The sequence below is a fragment of the Neopelma chrysocephalum genome, unplaced genomic scaffold, assembly GCF_003984885.1.
Source record: "Neopelma chrysocephalum unplaced genomic scaffold, ASM398488v2 Primary Assembly neopelma1_159, whole genome shotgun sequence".
Lineage (NCBI taxonomy): Eukaryota > Metazoa > Chordata > Aves > Passeriformes > Pipridae > Neopelma > Neopelma chrysocephalum.
This window is the reverse complement of record NW_020897821.1, coordinates 263138-288131: the sequence shown is the minus strand read 5'-3', so window position 1 is coordinate 288131 and position 24994 is coordinate 263138. Positions and strand designations below refer to the sequence as shown.

The following is a 24994-nucleotide window of genomic DNA, read 5'->3' as shown; positions in this document are numbered from 1 at the left end:
CGGCTGCCCGCGGTGCCGGGGCGCCCCGCCGCCTCCCCTGGGCCGGGCGCGGGAGGGGACGCGGGGCGGCCGTGCTGCTGCTGCCGGCCGGGGCTGCTGCCCCCCGCCAGGCTCCCCTGCTGCTGCTGCGGCTGGGACGGGGCGGAGGTCCTGGGCGGGGGCGGCTCGGCGGGGCCGCGGCCGCCCGCCAGCTGCGATTCCAGGGATCCCACCAGGTCGCTGAGCGCCTTCTCGTCCACCTCCTCGGAGAAGAGCAGCATCTCTTCCAGGGGGTCCGACGCGCCCGCCGCCATCTTGCGCTGAGCTGGGAGCCGGCGCCGCACCGCGCACGCGCGGGGCTCTGCCGCGCGCGGGGCACCATGGGAGGGGCGGGGCGGAGGCACCGCCCCGGGGAGGGACCGGGAACAGCCGGGGACGGACCGGGAACACCGGGAACAGCCGGAGGCAGACCGAGAACAGTCAGAGATGAACTGGCAACACCAGGAACAGCCAGAGACGGACTGGGAACCACCCGGAGACGGACTGGGAACACCCAGAGATGGACTGGGAACACCGGGAACAGCCAGAGACGGACCGGGAACACCCAGAGATGAAGCAGGAACAGCCGGAGACCGACCGGGAACACCCGGGACCGCCCGAGTGTCCCTCTGTGTCTCCGCCCGAGGGACTGACCGGGACCGCCTCAGGGGCCGCCCGTGTGCCCCCCCCGGGCCCCGGCGGGCGAGGCGGAGCGCTGCGGTGCCCCTGGAGAAGCCGCGGGCAGCACCGTGTGCCGGGCGCTGCCGCGGGGTGCGGGACGTGGAGCAGCCGCTGCCCGCCGGTATCCGCAGGGACCCCGCGGGGAGGACCCAGCCCGGTGCCGTCCCCGTGCCCTTCGCCTCCGCTCCGCCCCGGCCCGGGGGAACCGACAGACCCGCCTGGGCTGCCCCGCACCGGCCCCTGGGCGGGAGCTGAGCTGCGGGAGCCGCCCCGGACCCTCGGCCCCACGGCTGCGCTGCTCCGTGTGCGCTGCGGGCTGTGCGTGTCCCAACCGGCTGCTCTCCCACGACACAGCGCTTGCGGTGATACAATTTCCTAGCGGGGACGCTGTTGGAAGACGACGACTTGTAAACCAAAAATAAGACAGCAGCTGCTGCAGTGTGCTGATCCCGCAGCATCCCCACGGGAGATGTAAGGTAGTTCATTTTGTTGCTAACACTTTGGCCATCGCGCTCCTGTGCGCCCTTTTCCCATCAACGCTTCCTCTCGCACTCGGAAATACCATTTAAGGGAAAGACAGTGGTCCTAAATCATCATTTTTATAACTAATGACAGGGCAGTGTCTTTGATGGGACCCTCCAAATAAAAAGTTTCCCCCTATGATGGGGGATCCCCCCAGATTTGTGCTCCAGGCAGCAGACAGAGATTGGATTGCAGCTCTGTCCCTGCTGCCCTGCAGTAGCAGGGGGGACTGTACCTGAGCTGTGCTTGAGCCGCTGCTCTGTGTCTGAAACAGTGAATCACTCTTCATTTTCTGATTTTTCAGGATTTCCCACAAAACTGAGTCAGGTGTCTCAGTGAACAACCCCCCTTTGATTGCTCCCTGCACTGGGGAGCAAGTGGAGGGCTCTCAGTGCACTCAGCTCTTCTCCAGTCCCAACTCCATCTGTTCATACCCTGTACAACTCTCTGGAGTCACCACATTCACCTGCTCTGTTACCTTCTCTTTCCTCTCAATGAAGGTCACATTTTTATTCAGGGTAGTTTTTCCTGATTGTCCTTTAGGAGCAGGTTTGTGATGAATCAAAATAAACCACTTTTAAAACGCATTAAATATAGGTTGCACCAGTTTAATTAGGATAAGTTTAAATGTCTCCTGAAACTAAACCAGTGCATATTTCTTCAATAAAGTGGCCAGTAAAATACTGAAAGCCCAAAGGTGTGGTCAGGATGTATGAGCAGGAGATGGTGCAGTAAGTGAATGGGAAAGTACAGCAGTGGTTATGAAAGGCAGCATTAAATGTACACAAGGTCTATACATCAAAAATTTGCTTAGCAAATGAGTATTGCTTTTGTGGAGTGCTACAGCTGAATTAAATTTGGATTTTTAACAAATGTTTCTACCTGGAAATTTAATTAAAACATAGTAGATGCTGTGACTCAATTTGCTATTGCACAAGTAGAAAGAATAATAATTTGGGTTGGGGAAAATATCAATCTATCCAATACTACTATGTTATGATTCACACATTTTATTGATTTTATCAGAGAACATTTAATTAATCCCTCAGTTGCCCTGATCCTAGACTTCATTTGCATACCACCATCTCCAGAGCTTTCATAAGAGAAAGGAAAGTTAGACATGTGATTCTGCAATTAGTACTGACTATGAAACAAATTTTAATGTCCATTTTTCTGTGGCATTAAACTGGGTGTTTCCATAAAAACCACCCTGGAGGAAACTTTATTGCTTTGTAACTTCAGAAGATAAAAGTCACCTTCCCACCAGAAGGAGAAAATGGCAAGTATTAAATTTTTAACAGATATTTGTGGGTGGAAAATCTATAAAACATTTATTGGTATTTCTTCCCACTCACCTCTTCTAAATTGAGCCATTTTATATATATATATATATATAAACACAGAGTAAGGAAGTATAATAGAATGTTTTCTTTAATAAAACATGATGTACAGTGACTCACACTGGACTGCTTTCAAGTCAAGAGGTGAGGACACACCTAAGAATGTCTATAAACTTGCTGCTGAAAGTGGTTTTGGGCTTGAGCTTTCACATAAGAGAACAAGAGTTCTAGTAAAGCACAGAATCTCTGTGAACTTTTGTATTCATTCTTCTACTATAAAATTATTTTTCAAATATTCACATGTGTTTCATCATAGAAAACGTTTCTGAGCATATTTATTGCTCTTTCATTTTTAGGAGTTATATATGTAAAGAATATAGAAAAAAAATCAAAGATAAAGAATGGTCTTTAGGAAAGTTAACTTCCAACCATGGTTTTAAAATTGCCTGTGAAAGAAAATCCACCCCAGAACTTGTTGAGCTGCTCTTCAGCTCTCTACACTGCTAAACCCTGTGCCCTGTTTCCAGCCCAGGTTTGTCATTAATAACTCAGTACACAATAGGATCCCTCTGCCATGTTCAGCTGCACAGTGATAACAGGTCACAGAGACAAACAGCTTCTTGTCTTCTAAAGAAGGGAAAGTGCTTAGAAAGGAGCACTATTTTCCTGGTTATGTGTTTCTTTCAAATACACACTTTCAGTGCCTTCAAATATACAATTCAACTACCTTAAGTTTAAATTTAACATCAAGATGGTACCAACCAGGTTCAAATAAGATTTTGAGATAACTTCTTAAAATGAACTTACGGAACTCTTTACCTCTATTATTGAAATTTACTTTACACTATAAAAATATTCCTTTAACTGCTGATTTTAAGTATGACTTAGAAATGATAAATTCCCAAAATTGGAGAGCACAAAGATGACTAGAGAACAAGCAGCTGTCCTAGGAATAGCATAGAACTGTTTAGGTTGAAAAAGACCTCTGAGATTCCCCCAGCACTGCCGAGGCCACCACAAACCCATGTTCCCAAGTGCCACATCCACACATCTTTAAATCCCTCCAGGGATGGGGACTCCACCACTGCCCTGGGCATCCTGTTCCAGCACCTGACCACCCTTTCTGTGAAGAAATTTTTCCTAATTTCCAACCCGTGGCACAGCTTGAGGCCATTCCCTCTTGTCCTGTCCCTTGTTCCCTGGGAGCAGAGCCCAAGTCCCACCTGGCTCCTCCCTCCTGTCAGGGAGTTGTGAGAGTGAGAAGGTCCCCCTTGAGCCTCCTTTTCTCCAGGCTGAGCCCCCCCATCTCCCTCAGCCCCTCCTCATAAGATTTCTGCTGTAGACCCTTCACTAAACCCAGGTCAATTGCTTGGAAGGCAGAATGTGTTTAAATTCAGTTTCGTGTATCTCAGTTGCAAAGGAATTTCATTTTTATATATGTCTTGTAGAAATTTTGGAGCTCTTCAAGTTAGTTGTAAATACTTCTCTACTCACCTAGACAGGACTTGATGGAGAGGCTCAGGAATATTTGACATCAAGAAGGCTACAATTTAACCCTTAAGTTTTTCAAGGGGGTTGTTTTCTATTCCTAACTTTTTTTTTTTTTTTAATTCGTTCTAGCCAACTTCTGTGTTCCAGAAACTTGCAAGTTGTTTCAGAAAAGAGCATCCAGCCTGTTCAGCCTCCAGAGGAGACACTGGGAGGGGACCCCATCCATGTCTGTCAGTGTGTGCAGGGAGAGAGTAGAGGATGGAGCAGGCTCTGCTCGGGGGGCCCAGCAATGGCACAGGAGGAACGGGCAGGAACTAATGCCCAGGAAGTTCCACCTGGACAGGAAGAAGAACTTCTTTGCTGGGCAGTGACCCAGCCCTGAACAGAGACCAGAGAGGGCGTGGAGTCTCCTCACTGGAGATATTCCAGACCCATCTGGACACAATCCTGTGCTGTGTGCTCTGGGATGACCCTGCTGGACCAGGTGACCCACTGTGGTCCCTTCCAACCTGACCCACTCTGTGATTCTGTGAAAAATAAAACTCTGATAGTTTTCCACTTGAATTCTCTCCTGAAATGCTCATTTACTGTGTCCTGAGCTCAAAGATATGTCTATTTCTATTTCCTGTTCCAACCACACGAGCTTGGAACCCTAATTCTATAAATGGGAGTCTTCAACTGCAGTTTTGAGAGGCAGATGAGGGAAGACTTAGGAAGTTATTCACCAGAAGCAAAGCCACGTGACTCTTTGGGGCAAACGGTTGTATTTCAAGGTATTCCTCTTCCCCTTCCCTGGGCTGTCACGTCAGAACCACCCTTCCTTCCTCCCTTCCCCTCCTGCTGTCCCCTCTCTCCATGAACCAGGGATGCCCTGTGACCTCCCCCACCCACATCTGAAGCAGATACATCTCCCTCTGTGAGGAGGCAGGAAAACCAGAGCTGATCCTGCAGGCTGTTTCCAGGCTCTCCACCTCCTCCAGCAGATGTCATTTTGCCCTGGTTCAGAAGCAGCCACACCAGCCTCTTTCCTTGTAACAGAATATCGGTGTCTTTGTTACTTTTCTAAAGAGTAGCTTTACTTGAGCTGAGTTACAAATGCAAATTGTCTGCAGTGGTCTCCCATGGACTTGATATGGTTTATCAGTCATTAACTGCAGAACTTTGCTACAAAGTCTTTGAAGTAGTCCAGGACATGCTGGAAGTGATTACAGTAAATCTCCCCGGGCACTCAAATTCTCCATGACTTTACAGTCAGTTCAACTTGGGCACAAAGTTCCCAGGACTCTATTCTGGCTCCCATTTAGAGACACACAGGCCCTTTCTGGAAAAACCTGGCTTGTTATTGCATTTCAAAGCCCTATTCTGAACAAAATACTTGCTGAATCTTTGCAACATATTAATGTCCAGTAGCTGCAACAAAAGCTACTAAGTCCCCTTTCCAGAGGTTGGTCTTTGTTGTGTTGTTTTCCAGGCTGTAAATACAAAAAGGGGGCCTGTACCATGTTTTAACAGGCAAAGCTTCCAGCAGAAGCCTTGTGATTTTTATTTAAGATGTACAAATTGACTGCAATCTCAAAATCGTGATTTTGTGTGTGTGTGTTTACCTGTACTAAAAGGGTATTTTTTTCAGGATGAATTCCATTCTTTGGTCGAGATTTCATCCACAGTTGTGTTACTATTGGCTGGCAAGATCTGACTCACTCAACACCATCAGCAGAGTAAAACGGGATCCCTGTGAAACACACACCCGTGTTATCCCCACCTACACTCCTGCAGTTCTCCACACGGCTGCGTCCTGAACTTGTACAAACCGCTTCTAAAATCACTGGGATTTGCCATTCCAGGCGGCTCGGGCCCCTCGGACACCCCGAACCCCAAATCCCCAAACCTGCCGGCACTGCAGGTGCAGTGCTCACGGGACGGGGCCGGGGAGGGGGGACCCGGGGGCGGCCGGGGGCAGAGCCGGGCGGGGTAAAACCGGCCCGGGCAGAGCCGAGCGGGGCAAAACGGGACTGGGCAGAGCCGAGCAGGGCAAAACCGGACCGGGCAGAGCCGAGCAGGGCAAAACCGGACCGGGCAGAGCCGAGCAGGGCAAAACCGGACCGGGTAGAGCCGGTCGGTGCCGCTCATCCCGGCCCCGCCGCCCCCCCGCTCCGCCGGTGCCGGTCCAGTCTGGTCGGTGCCGGTCAGTCCAGTCCGATCCGATCCGGTCTAGTCTAGTCTAGTCTGGTCTGGTCCGGTCGGCGCCGGTCCGGCCCGGTCCGGTCCGGTCTGCTCGGTGCCGCCCAGCCCGGCCCCGCCGCTCCGTCCGTGCCTCTCCCGCTCGGCCTCAATGGCCGCCCCACCCGGCGCGGCCCCGCCCGGCGCTCTCGCGAGAAGTGCGCGGTCCCGGCATGCCCCCGGCGGGCCGGGCGGGGGGGCGAGCGAGGCGAAGGCGGCGGCCATGTTGGGAGCCGCGGGGCGCGGGCCGTGCTGAGGCTCCGCCGGGGCCGCGCTGGGCGCTGCGTTTATCGGGGAGCGGCGCTCGGGGCCGCGCAGGAACAGCGCCTGCCGCGCCTCTGCGCCGGGGTCGCTGGGCGGCCGGTGCCCGGCTGGAGGAGCGCTCGGCGGGGGGGGAGGAGGGGTGTCCCTGACCGAGGAGCAGCGCCATGAGCGGGGGGACGCCCTACATCGGGAGCAAGATCAGCCTCATCTCCAAGGCCGAGATCCGCTATGAGGGGATCCTGTACACCATCGACACCGAGAACTCCACGGTGGCGCTGGCCAAGGGTAAGGCCGCGGGCGGGAGCGAAGCGGGCGGGAGCGGGGGCGGCCGGGGCTGAGGGGCTGCTCGGAGCCCTCCTCGTCCCGCCGCCTCCCGCCGGGGCGGCTGCGGTGGAGGGGAGCGAGGGGCTGGGGAAAGAAGGGCGGCCCCGCTCCCCCGGCCCCGCGGAGCAGCCGGGAGCGGGGCCGGGCCGACGCCGGGCTGAGGGTCCCGAACAGAGCGCAGGGACGGAGCCCTCGGCAGTGGAAGCGCTCCAGAGTTAGTGCGTAAAAGGGAGAAGGAGGGGGAGGCTGCGAAGAGGTTTTCTCTGCATCGTAAGAATTCCAGACCTGCAGGGTTCCAGGGCCGCGCGCCTCGGCTGTGCTGCATCCTGGGACAGCCGGGGCCGAGGGGAATCCCGAGCGCTGGGCTGGCGGCAGGGAAGGCTGAGCCTGAGCTCTCGGTTTGGGAGGTATCTGTATGGCGCTGCATAGTTCGAAATGGTGTGAGGCTGTATCGGCCAGAAAATATATGTATACACATACGTATGTACGTATAAGAAAGTTAGAAGGATGTGTTTAGTGAGAAGAGAGTTGGGAAGAAAAGAAAAAGAGAATCTTTGATACTGGGCATCCGAAGGATTTCGCTGTTTCTCGAGCGTGATAATGCACTCTCAACATAAAACATCGAGTCAGAACTGTTAGTCAGAACCTCTTTGTAATGGACTCTGCAAAGCTCAGTAGAGTTTTACTTTAAATTTCTTGCTTCTGCAAAGTTTTGCTAAATCATCTAAATGCATATATAAAAGCGGAGAATTTATCCAGCTGTAGTATAAATGAAATATTTTGGACAGGGCTGATACGAAAGGCTTAGCGGCGGTCTGTTTGACACGGCTGGCGGATACCGTGTGCTGTGTTCGCTTTCGCTGGCCGTTCTGGGAATTCTCGGTTGTGCGCTGTGGTGCTTTAAGGCCTCCTCCCCCCCCTTATTGTTTAAGAAATATATTACTTTGTTTTGTAAATTCCTATACGTGGGCTTTGAAACACCTTTCAGTAGGTTTGGTCCCAGGCTTGCATTTCGTTTATGAGGCACTTAGCTTTTGTTACGTGACTTTTACTTGTTTCTAAAGTTGCCTTTAGGTTAAATTACCTTGCTGGAGTCGCATTAGCTACTTTAAGAGGACAGCTGGTATTGGTTTATATGAGAAAAAGATGAACACTGTGATTAAAAATAAACGTCCTGGGATTCCAGTTGCATGCTGTGATTGTTAAGGTTTGTGCAAAAGAACTTGGAAAAAGAATCCCATCCTCGAGGATCTTGTGATAATCTTGTCCAAAATAGACTGATTTAGTGCTGACCAAGCCAATTTTGCATGACATCTTAAGAGTGGTTAAGTCATGTTGTGGCATATCTGCCAAAGTGTACATATTTATGACAGATCAAACTACAGTTACAAGTCTAATCTGCTCTCTTCCCATAGCTCTCATCTCAAATGTAAATCCAAACCATTACATTTGCTTTAATAAAACTTGGCTGAGTTAGCTGAAGAATGTGTGTTTTGTAATATAGCGTCATGATTCAGAAGAGAATAAACCAGTATTTCTAGGCCCCATGGAACTAAAAATCTTGAGATTAATCTGGAGCTGATAACAACCACATTAGACTGTAGAACAGTTTGCTGTGCTCAGGAGCAGAATGCTCGGCTCTGGAGTACTGGAGTTTCTGAAGGCTCAGGTCATTGAATGGATGTGACAGGGTACATGTAGGGTGGCAAATGTGCTTAACCATGGCCAGGTCTGTATGTGAAAGCAGCAGAACTTCCTGTGCAGCTGTGAATAGTTACCTCTTCTTCCTGTGCTGAGTCCAGGAGTCAAACTAGAACTGTTTAATGTGGATCTTTACCACAAATGTCAAACTTTCTGCCAGAAGGAGGCAAAAAAAGCCCCAAAAGACGATGCTTTCACTTGCTCAGCTGTGTAGATTGTGTGGCATGTCACTGTTACCCAGATTGAGTGCAGGACAGCGTATCATTATTCATATTCTAAATGAATTCACTGAAATTGTGACATAAAGTGCAAAAGTAGAGGTAGAATCTGTTCCTGAATAAGTGCAGATTTGCCCAGCAGTAGGATTTGTGCGAGCTAAACTAAAGTCAGAGATTAATCTCATGAAGTTGTGCTCGTGGAATGCCCTCATTTATCTTAAATTGTCTGAGGTTTCAGACAGAAATAAGATCTTTGGGTTGCCAGCAGGGACTGTAGTCCTCCCTCACTGAGAGCAGTCTGCTCTCCTTCCCTCATCAGCATTTTGTTTACCAGGCTGGGATCTTTTCACTAAGCAAAACTTGTGGCCTGTGTCTCAGGAGTTAGAGGAAGAGAGCAACTGTTAAATATTGAGCATAATATTTCTGTCCTACGCTGGAGTCTGAGCAGGGAGATCGATGCATCCTTTCCCAAAATGTTGGAGTGTGTGGTTATTTAAACAGCAGGGAAAACGCCCAGGCACACTGGATTCCAGGCATTGAGCAAGCTATGCAAGTATTTGAGGTTCTTAAATAATATTGGCGCATATGTTTGCTTTGGATTGCCAGCTTTTCAGAGACAGTGTCTGGAACCAAAACCACTCAACTCCTATTGTCAAGCCTCGAGTTAAATTAACTTGAAATGTCTTTCCAGTTCATGGTTCTAATTAATACTTATTTCTTTTAAAAAAGCGTTATTAATTTTTAAAATATCGTTAAGTCCAACCAGTTTAAGAAGAGAGTTTGCAAGCCATGGATAGTTTTCTTGCTGGAAAGTGCTGCCCTACCTGGGGCAGCTAAAAATGATTGTGGTGCTTGATCTTAAATGTGGCATTAAAAATGAGGTGTGATCTCTCATACTCTAATATTTTTCTATTTCAAAGCACTAATTTAGAGAGAGTGATTTTTAATGCAGGTAAGCTGTGTAAGAATATCCGTGTTGGGTTGGGAAAAGCTTTGTTCCTTTCAACAATAGGGAATCCTTAGGCATGAGAGTATAAGAAACAGAAAATTATATGTTGTCTCTCTGGTATAATGGATCAGTTGTCACTTTTCAGCTGTTGCACCACTGAGAGTTGCATTTGGAACAATTATAATTGATAGACATTAATGAAATAGCTTTTGGTAAATTAACAAGTGGTTAAACTTCTGGTATTTCTGGCATTTTCAACCATCTGTGGTAGTGTTTTCCATGGTATAACCACACATCAAAAGAAAAACTTTCCTTTTAGACTTTTACACAATATTAATTGCAGGTGAAAGACTAGGAAATATAGACAGAAGATAATTAAATTCTTGTGAAGACCTGAGCTGCTTTTTATCATTCAGGGGTGGGAGCGGGAAAGGGAAGGGTTAAATTTTTATCATGTTTTTTATAAGTTGATTTTTTTAGTCAGTTAAGTGTCATGCTCCCTGCATGTCTGGAGTTTTAGTGCATGTGTGCCAAACCAAACCTGTGCACAGTGTGTCCCAGCAGAAAAATTCCTCTGGTCAAAGCCCACTCCTGGCTACTGCCCTCACCTCCATGTCCTGCAAACCCAGCAGGCCAGGAGTGAGGGAACATGGGCTGAACTGATTTACACTCCTGTACTGTGGTGTGCAGGGATCAGAGCGTGTTCCCAGGGGAGGGGTCGGGGTGTTTTGAGGAGAGATGGCAATGGGAATGACTTGCTCACTTGTGGTGGTCTCATTTTAATTGTCCTGCTTCCCCTGGGTTCCTTAGGAGTGGGGGGAGCTGTCTGAGTGTGTGTTTGCTGCCCGGGAGGGAGGGGAGCAGAGCGTCAGTGCTGTGCACAGAGACTGAAATCATTCACATTATATGAGAACAGGGTCTTCTTGCTAGCAGAGTGAATGGCTTGGCTTTTGAAGAACATTCTGCTTAAATCCCCTGTGTGAATCAGCAAGTAATCATATCTGCTAAGTGATAGGGCAAGTTGCAATGTTGCCATTGAATTCTACAGTAGTGTAATGTGGTAATATACGTTAAAATATTGTAGTGACATAGTCAAAATCTGTACAAAAACTTGCTCACAGCACTTTAATATGAAATTGGTGGAACTACTTGGGTGCAAGTACATACATGAATCCTGTTGGGCTTAACAGGGTGAGTTTCTTTGTAACTAGCTACTTAATTGTATTTACACTGGTAAAAAAATAAGTTTGCTTTTAGCGTGGTCTGGTTGCCTATTTGTTTGTAAGTCCCTAAGCCAGTTTAGCTCTTTAAAAAACCAAAGACCAAACCTGAAATTGCCAAGGTGAGATTACTGGTTTTGCCACAGTTCTGGGGTGAGTTGTAAGATTGTGTTGCCTTTCACATGCTTGTTTTCATTTTCTCTCTCAGTATTTTGCTATAGATGAACCACTGAGCCTTGTTCTGGAGGAAGGAGGGAGTCTGAGGGAATACCCCCAGAGACAGGGCTAGAGAGAGCTCCAAGCTCTCCCAAAATCTTGTGATTTTGATACTTAGTATTTCTAATTATGCAAAACCATGGTGAAAGCTATTTCCTTCTAAAATGCTATTGTACTGGCCACCTTAATATTAGACTTTTTACTTTAATGAGCTCAGATTATGCTAAATCCTAATCCAAGCTGGAAAAGGAGAAACTGTAAAGGCAGCTATGCCTTTGGAAAATACTAAAAGTAGCTTTCAACTGCTTGTGTTATAATACTCTCTGAAGGGCCTGATTGGGTAGACACTGCAAAAGCATTGAGTAGCCCCTTTTAGATCACTGCCCATGAAGTTCTGGTTCCTGCTTTAGAAGGAAATCAGACTTGGGGTGGTTATTTTTGTTGCTTGGGGTGGGAAGGCGAGGCTGAATTGCAAATCAGAGGAGTTTGCTCACCCCTCTCCAGCAGAACAAATCTTCACTGGATGAAATTGGGTTTGTATTTTGCAGAAAGTTATCCTAAACCCAGTTTGATTTGGGGAGGGGAAAGGTAGAGGAAAAAAGCCAAACTCTTAATAGCAAGTCTTGATGTGTTTTCTGGCTAAACCACTGTTGACCTTCTCAGTGTCTTGAGCTACCTGTATAGACAGCTGAATCTCATAAAGATAAATTCTAAATTTTGGCATTGAAAATACTTCCTTTTGGTGTTATGATGATTTTATGTTGGGGAAAAAGACAAATTCTTTTTGACACACAGTAAAATCCCTTTACCTCTTTTGAGCTGTCATTTAGGTGAAAGGTTGTTCACTTTTTTTGATTGGTTTAGGATGGAGAAAGGTGATTGCCAGGTGTTAAAACTGTTCCTCTATGTGACATTGGTATTAATGTTAAAATACTTACCCCGTGCAGCATAGCTCTGACTTAAGAGAAATACTTTCAAAGCATATTTCTTCCATAGTTCATCAGATTTTTATTTCCATGTAAAGGTAAGATGCAATCCTCTAACTTACTGCCCCTTTTTTGTGGTGTTGCTCCAGGGTAGTTCCTTCACTTTAGCTAGAAAGTAAAAACTTTGATAACTTACTGATCACACTCTGGCCATTTTTGTGCACCTTTGTAGACAAACCAGAGAGAAGCAATACAAAAATCAACTTCAGTTTTACTTACCAAGACAGCAGGTCGAATGATGGAATGAAAGTCCAAGTTAATTTATTAGTTATCTAATAAATAGAATATAGGATGGCCAGAGAGTGAGGGTGGATCCATGGTCAGGACAGTGAAATGGAAAAGCCTGATGAATAAAAGCAATGGAATGAACTGTAGTAATGCACATGACCAGTTGATAATGTTATTAAGCATTACCTTGAGTTAATTTCTGCAAATTAAGCTTCAGGTATCTTTTTCTGTAGAGGAAGAAGAGGAGACATTTCTTCTGTAACAAGTATTGACATTCATTTAACAGAATGTGCCTTTTTACAGCACTCACATTTTACAGGACCATTCAGAGGAGACTTTCAGATGCACAGAAATAGAAAAGTTGATTAAAGTCAGCTCAGTAGATGATACAAGAATGAACAAAATAATTGTAACCACTTAATGTTATTATTTTTCGTTGTAGTGTGGACATGATCTTTTTACCCCTTAATTATACTTCTCAAAAAGGTTTTTAGTACTTGACTGTTAAGCTCTGTTTCTGCAGCATTACAAGAAGCAACAGTGATGGAAGATGGTTGGTGCAGCCTGAGAAATGACTCAGTGTCACTTCATACAGCTCTTGACTAATGGTTTTATGGCTGCAAATAAGTGCCTAATGATGTCTCCAAAATGTTGATTCATCTGAAAATGAGGGAAATCTAATTCTGGTAAATTAAAGCAAAATATGGATTTTTCTCAGCATTATCTGTCGTACCTTACAAAGCAAACACTATCTAAAAGGCTGGAGCAAAAACAGTCATGAGGGATTGTTAAAACTGCTGCAGGTTGATGAGACTGTGAATGTGATTGTCATGATTTTGGGGTATTTTCGTCTGTAGTTTTGATTTATTGTTAAGTTTTTGCTTACAAAACTCTGGCTCTTGAAGACATATCTCTTCAGCTGATTTTTTTTTTGTTTCTCTTGATACTTACTGAGGGTTTTAAGGTGAGGAAAAGTCTTTGGGAAGGCAGTGACAGTAAAGTGATGGTATCAATTACACCACGTACATGGTGATTATATGTAGTGCAAAAGGAGGAGCTTGATAGACTTCGTTGCTGTGCAATTGGAAAACTGTTGGAATTCAGCTAAGTACATCCAAATAATTCAGTGTCTTGGCATGCTGCACCCTGTGCAGGCCTCCTTAGGAAGATAGTTATGCCCCAGTGAGTTTGCTTCATTTGACAGAGATCATATGAGCCTTACATCAGCAAGAGAATGCATTTTGCTTAGTGAAAATTATATATGCATACCACAGAATTCCTGTTGTTCTATTAAATGTTGATTTAACCCTTGAATCTACTGAGAAATACTTCACTTTGGATAACTTTTAATATTCTAGTTTCTGGTAGTATTGACATATGTTCTCCTGATTTGCAAGTACAGAATATGAAGTATGTAAACTCATGTATTCCTTGACTCATAGGACTGCCTTACCAGCCAAAAAAACTGCCTTGCTGCTTCCCCTTACCCTCACAAAACAGTTGAAAATGAACATGTAAGTGATAGCATAAGTGATGTCTCAGTCTTTCTACTTGGTTTTTAACCAAAATTTTTAAGATCAAATTACTGAGGAGTTGGTAATGATAGAGAATATGCTGCCTATTTAATAAGGGTTTTTTTTCTCAGCTAAATTTTATTCTGGTTATTTAAAGCTGTTGATCTCGGCATTATGTTTGAAACCTCTGTTGACTGTGGGCTGTTTTCATTGTTCCCTCTGTCCCCAATGTTGCAGTTCGCTCCTTTGGCACAGAGGACAGACCGACGGACAGACCCATCCCCCCTCGCGATGAGGTCTTCGAGTACATCATATTCCGTGGCAGTGACATTAAAGACCTGACTGTCTGTGAGCCACCAAAGCCTCAGTGCTCTTTGCCACAGGACCCTGCTATTGTTCAGGTGAGTCACATCATCTTTTTAGATGTAGCCAGGTAGCTTTAAGTGCTCTCTAGCTGAGTGTTTAAAAATGTTTATTGCTCTAAAGTTCACAACCCAGTGTAAAGAACTCTGGAAAGATTTTCCTCGTTGGAATCATGTCTTTAACAGTGAAATCAGAGGTTGAAATCTAACTCTAGCACAGTGCACTGGATACCAAAGCTGCTGTTTTTTCAGAAATAATTGATTTTTTTATGGATCTTGATGCCTTTTTTGAAAGGGACTTGGCTTAGGAGGACACGTATGCAGGAGTTCTTGGAAAGATCAGACTTGGTAAAGGTCAAATGGAATAGATACTGAAACCTCTCCAAATCACTAGTGATTTTTGTTTGTTTGTTTTTCTTGATTCCAGTGTTCAGCTTCTTTTGCTGACTGACTTAAATGTTTCATCTAGCTGTATGTTTTTATGGGGGCTTCGTACAAAGGGGCAGTTATTTGAAAAGGGAATACTTGGTAGCTGAGGGGAAATCAGTTTACAGCTTGAAGCCTTCAGGATTAATCAGCTTGTTGTTTCATAGTAAATGGACTGGCAGAAATAGTTATTTTTTATCTGGGAAATCTGTTGGCTTATTGATTGTGCTTATGGGGTATCTTAAAATCATCCCTGAGAGCAAGAGGAAAACTCTTGCTTCAAATGGAACTTGATAATTCCATGTAAGTGTTCATGATTCTAATGTTTTAACTATTCTGTAGGATAGAATTCTTGGCCTTTCCTTATGAGGAAGGGCTTTTGTACTTCCTCTAAGAGCTTTTGCTGAATTTGGTGCAACCCAATTTGTCAGTGGTAGTTGAGAGCTGTGAAGTTGCATTGCTGCCAACCCCAATAATAGTGATAACCCCACCTTCCTCAAGTGTGTTTGGGTCTTTTATTGTTCCTGTGGGTTTTGAAACTTCAAGGAAAAAGATAAACACTTTCCAAGTTTGCTAACAAAGCTTATATGTGTGTTTGACAACAGAGTCCAGTCTGTGGTTCTAGGGGAAAGATTGCAAAATTTTGTGGCATTGTTTTCACAGGATGGTGGAAGGGTAAAAGTGCTTTCTAAGCTGTGTGCATGCTTGTGAAAATGCTTTTCAGAGTTTCTCCATTTCTTGTCTCGCAGAACTATTTCCCAGTTTTTGTGTAAGCACGACTTTCTGCTAGTGTGCTGTGTGTTCTGTGTTCAGTCCTCTCTAGGATCCTCGAGCAGCTCTTCGTTCCAGTCGGTGGGCTCGTACGGCCCCTTCGGCAGGATGCCGGCCTACAGCCAGTTCAGCCCCAGCCCGCTCGTGGGCCAGCAGTTCGGGGCTGTTGGAGTCGGTATGTGCCCCTGGCTTCTTTGGGGTTTGCCTGCCCGGGGGTGCCCGTGGGTTGGAATTATCCTGAGGCAGATTGAAACTCTTTGATCCATATCAGTCCTGCAGTTTAGCTCAAAAGCACAGTTTTTCATAGGCTATGCAGCTCAAATCAGTTATGATTGAGAATTAAACACCTATCTCAGAGGGACAAGTGGGGAGAGGTTCCTCTATTCAGGAATTCATTCTATTTTGTATATATTCATTACATTCATCATGTGGTCATTATATTTCACAAGGGACAGAAGCAGGCCCTTCACAAAAGCCCCATCCATAGCTGTGCTGTGACACCTGAACTGAGGGTTTGGATGATTCAGCACAGCCCTCCAGCTGTTAGAGGTGTTAGTTGGGTGTGAAATACTTGCTTGAAGTGTTTGTGAGCTGCATGAGCTGGTGGCTCCTTTATATTCTAGGTGCTCTCTGAGACTTACCAACAAACTTTCCTTCCTGAAAGTTTTGTATTTGACATTTTAGTTTTTCACACAGGAACTCACACTCTTAAAACTGTTACAGCAGAGTGTTACTCCTGGTACTGACAATGTTAGCCATGTGAAGGGAAGGCTGTAGAATTGGCCATAATTTCATATCAATTAATGAGATGTGGCAGTCATTTTCGTTGAGAGGGTGTTAAGTGGAAATATAGCAATAACATCAGTAAGATGCTGTCATGACTGTTTTGTTAATACTTGTGATACTGAAGTTAGAAGGGCTCTTTTGTTTTTTATATTAGATTAAAACAATCAAGATATTACAGTCTTACCAACTTACTGCACATACATATGTTAGGTAGAAGGGCAGACTTATGTGTATTCTAGAATAACTGTCTAATATGACTTCACTAATCACTATTAATTTAAAAAAAAAATGAAATAAAGCCTAAATCAGGTTTTACAACTATATTATTTCTTCCAAAGCAGGAGGTTCTTTAACATCTTTTGGAACAGACTCTTCGGCCAGTGCCAGCATGTCCCAAAGCACTGCAGTTGGTTCTGCATTTACAACAGATGCAAGATCCCTAAAAACACAGATGTCTCAAGGTAAAATCTATTTTAGTAACTTTGCTCTTTTTTGACCAGTGGTGCCCCCATGACTCAGGTGGTTGCCAGAAACGCCAACAAAACAGCTGAATTCTGTCACAAAAACACTTGGTATTAAACCCAGAAAGCACTGAGAGGCTTTGTATTTGCTTTTTAAATGTATTTTTCTACATCTTGGAGTGCTGCATAGGTAGCAAGACATTTGTTGTTATCCTTAAAGCATCTGTACTGAGGAGTAGGACTTATTTCAGTGGAATAATGTTAGCAAATAGGTGCATGTGGAAATTCAATGTCTGGTTTTGTTGATAATATGAAAAAACTCGGGATACTTCGTGCTGATTGAAATGTGAAGTGCTTCAGCTTACAATTTTGAAATCTTTATTCCTAACTGTGGTTTTTGTAACAGCAGACCTGACTGCCTGTAGAGATGCTGACATGACTCAGGTCAGCTTAATAGTAACAGAAACTGTGTGGGTAGTTTGTGCAATTTTGGAAAAAGAAAGTAGAAGCAAAAAGGAAATTTGTGATGATTTTTGAGTAGCTAAGAAAAAAAACAACCTAACTAAACATTGAACACCTTCACCCTCGCCTTTCATGCAAATATGTTAACATTGCTCTTCAAAATCAAAACACCTGCTCTTCCACTCCTCATTGCTGTGAAAGTGTGAGCTAAGATATAATACTAATGCTGGTTTTAAATGATGCAGTTGTGTTAAAAGTCAAAGCACTTAACAGCAAACAGGTTTTTTTCCTAAGTTCCAGCTGAGATTTGTATACCCATTAAGGAGTTTTTAAGACTAGTTGAGTGGGTTGCAAAAATAGGTTCTACTTTGCTGGATTAATTGAAGGGGAGGAAAGTATGACAAGCATTTCTCTGTTGAAAAACTAGCTTGGTTTTCTGTAGTTGAAGTTAAAAGCTGTGTGATTCTTGGAGTTAATATGTGGCATGTGCTCCAGATGAACATACATTCTGCCACAAAATTTCTTGTGGGGCACCAACAGGATTTTTCTGTGTATTTGCTTTTAAAAATATTTTTCCTCTTTGTAGATTACGAGTGTGATGTGGTTGCTTTTATTGGTTGGGTTTGGGGTTTTGTTTTGTTTTGTTGGGGATTTTTTGTAGTTTTGATTTGGTTTTGTTTTGTCTTTTGTTGAGCTTTTGTTATGGGATACAACTTTTACTTCCTGGGACTTGAGTGCTATTCTAATTTCTCAGTAGATTTACCTATTGGATGTTGTAAACTTGCCTGACTGGATCAAATGGCTCCATTCTGGACATGCTTCTGCTCCCAGCCAGTGCTGCAAATGGCCATGTGTGAGCAGCTCCCAGAGCTCCCTCACCTGCAGAGTGCTGGCACCAGCCAGCCCTGGCTGCTCCCTGCCTTGGCAGGGATAACACAGCAGTGCCCTACAGGACATGGATTTCAGTGGTGGAGCTGTATCTCTGCCTTTGGGAGCAACCATTTCCCACTTGCCTTCCCAGGGAGGCAGAAGGTGTATTTTTACCTCCAATCAATGTGGAAAATTTCATGCCACAGCTAAATGCATATCCTGGATGGGTTAGTAGGGATTAATTGTCCCACCCATTTTTTTCTTTTAGGCTGGGGGAGTGGGTATTGCAAAATATCCTTCATTCTGGATTAGTGGATCTGAAGGTGCAGAAAGATTTATTTCTTTGGACACGTGGTAAGGTCTAGATTGCTTGAGACCAGTAAGTCACATTTGTGCATGAGAAATAACTCTTTGGGTTTGGTTTGATTTTTGCCCAGGTCGTTCAAGCCCTCAGATGGATCACTTGAGAAGGAGCCCCACCATGGAACAAGCAGTACAAACAGCTTCAGCCCACCTGCCCACCCCAGCACCAGTGGGGAGGAGGAGTCCTGTCCCAACCAGACCTTTGGTGTCTGCTGGCCAGAAATCCTTGGAGAACCAAGAGCACCGACGAGGTAGCTTGGGCTGATTTTTGTCCAGCTTATTTCCTTCCATACACTTAGGAAGTGCTCTTTTTAAGGGCAACACATAGGAATTTTCCTGATGTCTCTTACTGGTAGACTGGCCAGCAGAGACCTGGATTAGATATATATTCCTTTTTAAAGTCAAGCATATATTCTAAATTAATTTTTTTTTCTTTTATGATTGTAAACTTGTGGTTTACATTTATAGGTTTGGATTTATTTTTTTTTTAATCTGAACTATATATACAAAAGCGTGGTCAAAAATACCTAATTGGATAAACAAATCATTTTTTTATTTCCAACTTTAGCTGAAGCACACAAGGTTTCAAGATCAGAAAATGAACTCAGAAATGAAAACAAACGACAAATTGGTAAATCTTGTTTTGAGAAATAGCTATCGTTGTTTTCAGACTTCATTATTTTTTTTAAATCTGCTAAAATACATAAATTCTTTCACATTTTGTTTCTAGTGGGTAACAGCTTTGCATTGTGTCTGAATAATACAGGCACATAAAGTCATCATGAAAGAGAAAATCTCTTCTGGTTGCTCTAAATTAAGCAATTTGAATAAAAATGTAAACCAAGCAGTATTCATGGATTTATAAACACAATAGCATGAAAGAAAGCCTGTTACCTTTCTACAAAAATACTTGACTGAAAAGCCACTAACATTTTAACTCTTCTTGAAAAGAAAAAGCTTTTAATGACTTCTAGAAAGTCATTTAGTACTATAATGTTTTCTGTGTCACTGCCATCATTATTGTAAGTGAATTTACAAATTCCAAGCTGCTCTGATGGGACTTTTAACAACAGAAGTGCAGGAAGAGGATGCATGAAGTCCCAACCTGTTACCCCAGGAATTAGAGAGCAAAACAAAAAAACCCAACCACCCTCAAAGAGAAACCAATGCCCAAAACAAACCCAAAGAGAATCTCCCTCTTCTCAGTTCCAGGTGCACCCTCAGCACGGAGAGGCCGCGGAGGCCACAGGGGGGGCCGAGGAAGATTTGGTATTAGGAGGGATGGTCCAATGAAGTTTGAGAAGGACTTCGACTTTGAAAGTGCAAATGCACAATTCAACAAGGAGGAAATTGATAGAGAATTTCATAATAAACTTAAATTAAAAGGTAAACCAATTTTTGCTTTATATTTGAGCATGGAAAAACTGTGTCTTGCTGCCTTGGAGAACAACTTTTAAAAGCCATATCCTATTAAGTCTTGTTTGTAGTCATAAAAAGCTTATTAATAAGCAAACTGGGATTATCTATTAATTAAATACTTGGGTCAGTGTTTGAGTTTTGAAGTAATTTTAACTAGCAAATATCGTATGTCAAGTTCTTACAAGTCTGTTTGTTTAAAATGCAGATTACTTGAGCAGAAGCTCCAATAATGTTTGTTACTTTAAAGTTCTGGAAAGGATGAAATAAAAGAAACCCCATGTTTTATGTTTTCAATTATTAGACCAAAATTAAAATATCAATTATAGACCAAAAGCAATGGGAAAAACATGAGTTTGGGATCAGAACTTTGCTGTAGTATGCAGGAGAGTTTTTGTTTGAAAGTATCCAGCATTTTCTTGCTTTTACCCTTTTCCAAAGGAACACAGGAGTAGTTAGAAGCCATTCTGCCAGCACTTGTTTTTTAGCAGGCTTCTGTTTTGATTACCTCATTCTCTTGTGACCAGCCACCTGTTTGTTACTCTGCTGCTCCTATTTTTGGACAAAACTGTTACAGGTTAATACAGGGAGCTCCCTATTCAGTGAATAGTTGGCTAAAAGCTGGGAAACAAAGGGTAGGAATAAATAGTCAGATTTCAGTGTAGAGTAGGAACACCAGCAGAGTCCCATAGGATCTGCCCTCTGGTGCTTGCCTCTTTTTCTGGATCATTTCTAAATGAGTTGATGCTTTGCTGTTAATACTGGGGATGAACAAAACCATGGAATGGCTTTTATGAGGATTGACTGAGTGAGGCTCTTAAATCTGGGAAGGAGGTAGTGAAGAGGGTAGAAAATAGGGCTATCAAATCCCTTCTGCCACAGGTGTTTTTGTTAACTAAACCCCCAGAAAATACAGAGGACATCAAACCCCCAGAGAGCAGCAGCAAAAACATGCTAATTTATGCGTCAAAGTATTTGATTTCTGCATTAAATTATAGGGAGGCTTTTGTAATTTTGAGCATTCAGTATAGCTTCTGTCTGGCAATAAGTTAACAGTGCTGGTTTTTTTAGGCTTCTGTTTACTTTTTCTTTTCTAGAAGATAAACTTGAGAAACCAGAGAAGCCTGTAAATGGAGAAGACAAAGGTGACTCAGGTGTCGATACCCAAAACAGCGAAGGGAATGCCGATGAGGAGGATCCACTTGGACCCAACTGCTACTATGACAAAACCAAATCCTTCTTTGATAACATTTCCTGTGATGACAATAGGTATGGCCTGCAAGGGGAAGCTTGTTAGTCTGCTTAATGCATGTTTGTCAGAAGGTACTGTCAGTGCCACTCGTTACAATCAGCTCTGAATCGAAAGCGATTACAGCTCATTTCCACAGGCAGTGAGCAAAAAGAAAACAGGAACACAAAGCACAGCATTTCTTTGTGGGCAAGTGCAATATGTTAATAGGAAGATATTTTTAAGTTGCTTTAGAGCCACGCTTTTAGAACTTAATGCACAGGCTCTAGAGTGTCCTTTCCAGGTTTACTAAAGGGGTGGTGCGTTTGTTTTGCTTTGCTACTAAATTAACACTTGAGTTAAATCAATTATGGCCCTGCTTTGGTAATGGTTCCTAAGCAGATTATGTAACTGTCTCTGCAGATAGTGTTGTTTGAATGGGCAGATAACGTCGGAGGAAAATTAAAGCTTATCTTTGGCTGTTGCCTCTTTATTAGACGCGAGGATGTGGATTGCTGACCTATTTTGAATTATGGGAGAGGGAGGGGGATTGTTGTACCGACAGCCAGATACTATAACATCTGTAACTATGAACTGTTTTCTTGCTTCAAACGACTCTGCATGAGGAGGGTACAGTGTGCTCTCCTATGTGGGAAACTCTCAGCATTGTTGATACGCAGTTAATGGCCCTGTAACGCGTCCCTTTGTGATGAGTTCAGTGAGCTGTGGCAGACACCTGGATTCTTGCAGAAAGGAGAGATTTACAGCGCGGTTAATGTGTCGTTTGTCGATTCCGGGGCTCTCTGGCAGCGTTCTCCCGGGGTGTTTGGCAGCAGTCCTGTCCCTTTTGTGTGGCAGGGAACGGCGACCCACCTGGGCCGAGGAGAGGAGGTTGAACGCGGAGACCTTCGGCATCCCCCTGCGCCCCAACCGCGGCCGCGGCGGCTACCGGGGCAGGGGCGTCATCGGCTTCCGAGGTGGGAGGGGACGAGGAGGAGGAGGAGGAAGAGGCTCCTTCCCTGCCCCCCGAGGCTTCCGCGGTGGATTCAGAGGAGGTCGTGGAGGCAGGGAGTTTGCTGACTTTGAATATAGGGTAAAATGCTTTTAATATTACTGTGACCCGATCCACCGTGCTTGGAAAGTAGTGGTTAAAAACCTCCTGCTTTTAGATTTGATGTTGAACTAGAATTTCTTGAACAGTGTTTTGCAGGGACTCTCAGCTACTTTATTGAAAGTCCATTAATGCTGAAATTCTGGTTACATAGCATCATCTTATTATTAACAGCAACCAAAAATAAAAGCTGCCTTTTTTTCACATGCCCAATATAGTTACTTGATAGCTGGTATTAGGGGGAGGGAGAAAAAGAGAAAAATAAGTTCTGCAGATTGAAAACAAGTGTTAGAAATGTGAATTGCAAGCATTTTTCTAAGCAGTGTTGTAAAATGTAAAGATTTAGAGGGAGTAATTTAATTTGCTTCCTGTGTGCAACAAACTTGAATTCTTTGTGAATGAGTTGGCAGAAAGCCTATGTAGATTGGTGTACTGGTTAGAATCGTTAACAAGGATAATTAACCAAACTGGTTCAAGTGAAGTAGGCTTTTACAATTCTGACTGGGACAGAACAAATTCTGGTAGTTTACTGCATGAGCAGTTAAGTTTTGCAGACAAAAATCTTTGTTTTCTGTTAGAAGTTTTAAATATCTTTAAGTAAAAGAGAAAAGGAGGTTTCATCACAGCAGATTTTTGAGTGTCCCTCAGGTGTTCCTTCATTAGATTGCAACAATTAGTCCTGTGATTTAAGGAGACTTTTGGCAGCTGGACATGAATGGAAATGAGGGATTGAAGATCAGTGTTTTGAATTTCTGAATAAAAGAGTTTTGCAGCCTCCCAGATGAGTGGGAGGTGGTGTAAAGGCTGCGGGTTTGTGCCATGTAGCCAGCGAGGAGCTGCTCCTTGGTGTGTGCCAGCCCTGGGGGGGTTTGAGTGGGTGCCAGCTGAGCACCCAGGGAGGTCTCCTTTCTGCTGCAGGGGGTGGGCAGTGGCCTCCACAGCTCATCTGCTCCCAGGGCTGCTGCCCAGATCAATCTGTGGGGGTTGTTTTGCAAAATGAATTTTAACATGGTGCTTTTGTTCCCTCCAGAAAGACAACAAAGTTGCTGCGTAGTCTACAAGAAAGCTGAAACCGGGTGAACGTCTAGATCTTCTTGATTCAGAGAATTAGTTTTGATCTCTGCAGAGAATGAAGTTAATTTGCTGTATACTTGTCACCAGCACTGGGATTTAACTATTTAATTTCAAAGGGGTGTAATGCAGTTACTTTTGAAAAATGGCCATCTTTGAAAACAGTGAGCATTAAATATATTTGAGACAGAAGGATGAGTAATTTCTTATGTATAGTTAATTATAAGCAGTACTTCGATGGAGTTTAAGTATTTTTTCATCACTGAAAGGATTTTTCTTATTACTAAACTGTATTTGATAATTGCTTCAAGTTGTAAGGACAATTGTATGCAGAAGGCCGTCGATACTGTGAGTGTTTTGACCCACTGAAGGTTGTTTTTTGGAAATCCTGTAATATCCCTTTTGAGGTAGTTGTACTTGTATCAACTAGGGTGCTGGACAGTAGAAAACTTGCTTTGTCAGTCAGATATGTACACACAGTAAATACTGTTTCTTAGGCAAAGGAAAGTTTTTATATAGTTGTAAAATTCCATTATATCCCATTGCCAAAGAAACATTACAAACTTTGTATAGCTGTATAAAAAGCAACTAATTTTTTAAAGAATAAACATTTTTAAGTCGGCAAACATACTGTGTTATTGCAGAAGTTGATATGCTGAAGAACACTGAAGTAGTTGGGTTTTTTTCTTTAGCAGCTTTTCAGGCTTAAATGTTTGATTTTATATTTGGACTATAATGAAGTTTTGAAAATGTTCTTCCATTACACAAAACTGGATACACGCTTCACTGCTCTTGCAAGAATTTGATTTTGTAGTTTCTGGCATATCACAGGATTTGACCAAGTTAAGGAGATATTTTCAAAAAAGGAGAAAAGGAATTTTCATATGTCAAGATTTGCAATTAATTTTACTTAGTGAGAAATATTAACTTTTTTTAATAATGGGCCAGGCACGTGAGTTGGTGATTCTCCTGGAGTGCCTGGGAAGAAAGTCTGTCTCCATTTGTCAATTCTTGAAATGTTAACTTTGTTGTAATACCTGTAGACATGAGCAATTTAAAGAATTCTTAGTGTTTGAAGTTGTTTGCATTTTGATAGACCGTAGCTTGGAGACAGTGAGACTCTGGTTGTGAGACTGCCAGGTCACAAATGACAGAGTATGGACTTCTGGCTAATTCTGGATGAGTAGTTACAACTTTGATATGCTGAAATAGAAACCTGGTCATTTGTGTCTGTGTATGTAAAAATGAAGGCCACAGGAATAAAGGGATCCAAAGATTACATCACTTTGATCTAATTTGCTGATTTTTTAATTTTTTTTTTTTACTTAAAAATGTTCAGTGGTGATAAAGATGTGGAAAACTGCACTGTTGAAAAATTGGAATATTTAAAAGTGGTTGATAGAATCTTAATTTTATAACTTTTGTATAGCACTACAAGGAAGTATTTTGTAATTGGTTTCCTTATTAAGGTCAAGTATTTGACAGCTGTAGAAGTTAGGTAATATTGTTTAGTAATGTTTTTTGCATGTTAACAACTGCCTTTTGGGATCCACAAGTCATGATTCTGAACACCTGTTGAGGTTTTTGACCGTAGAGGCAAGTGCTGTCCTGTTGCAATAACTCTTTACTGTCTGAGGTGTTCCAGCTGTAAATACCGGGCCGGGAGCTGCGGCCGGGGCCAAGCCTGGGTGTCCCTGCCGCGCCCGGCCAGGCTTTCTGTTTTTTTTTTTTTTTTATTTTAAACCAGAATAAACTGTTCAATAGAAGCTCTTGGG

General features: G+C 43.7%; 2 protein-coding genes and 1 long non-coding RNA gene across 6 annotated transcripts in view; 2 read left to right on the top strand and 1 right to left on the bottom strand.

Annotated features, from left to right (window-relative positions):
• The window catches only part of LOC113976410 (transcription initiation factor TFIID subunit 4-like), a 147405-nt gene extending 147112 nt beyond the window's left edge, over positions 1 to 293 (bottom strand). The window contains exon 1 of the mRNA XM_027701552.1: positions 30 to 293. Within this exon, the coding sequence (XP_027557353.1) occupies positions 30 to 293 (264 nt within the window). The remainder of the gene's footprint in view (positions 1 to 29) is intronic.
• A 644-nt stretch (positions 294 to 937) lies between these two features.
• Positions 938 to 2196, top strand: LOC113976398. Its single transcript, XR_003537087.1, has 2 exons — positions 938 to 1175; positions 1526 to 2196. It is a non-coding gene; the product is annotated as an uncharacterized LOC113976398 (long non-coding RNA).
• A 4291-nt stretch (positions 2197 to 6487) lies between these two features.
• On the top strand, positions 6488 to 24985 carry LSM14A (LSM14A, mRNA processing body assembly factor). 4 transcript variants are annotated; one of them, XM_027701530.1, is made up of 10 exons: positions 6488 to 6821; positions 14130 to 14293; positions 15494 to 15626; positions 16579 to 16698; positions 18468 to 18644; positions 18962 to 19024; positions 19600 to 19779; positions 20907 to 21078; positions 21896 to 22130; positions 23179 to 24985. In XM_027701530.1, the coding sequence occupies exons 1-10, from the start codon at positions 6701 to 6703 to the stop codon at positions 23200 to 23202; spliced, it is 1389 nt and encodes a 462-aa protein (XP_027557331.1). In that variant the 5' UTR covers positions 6488 to 6700; the 3' UTR covers positions 23203 to 24985. The 4 variants fall into 4 exon arrangements, with proteins under 4 accessions (XP_027557331.1, XP_027557330.1, XP_027557333.1 ...); XM_027701529.1 differs by having other exon boundaries at positions 16576 to 16698; XM_027701532.1 differs by lacking the exon at positions 18962 to 19024.
• Positions 24986 to 24994: the final 9 nt, after the last annotated feature.

Bases quoted from the DNA above. Each gene is read 5' to 3' on its own strand.
- LSM14A (XM_027701529.1), top strand. From the start codon at position 6,701: ATGAGCGGGGGGACGCCCTACATCGGGAGCAAGATCAGCCTCATCTCC. The intron at 18,645-18,961 runs GTAGCTTGGGCT...TTCCAACTTTAG, and splicing joins GAACCAAGAGCACCGACGAG to CTGAAGCACACAAGGTTTCA. The intron at 19,025-19,599 runs GTAAATCTTGTT...CCCTCTTCTCAG, and splicing joins TGAAAACAAACGACAAATTG to TTCCAGGTGCACCCTCAGCA.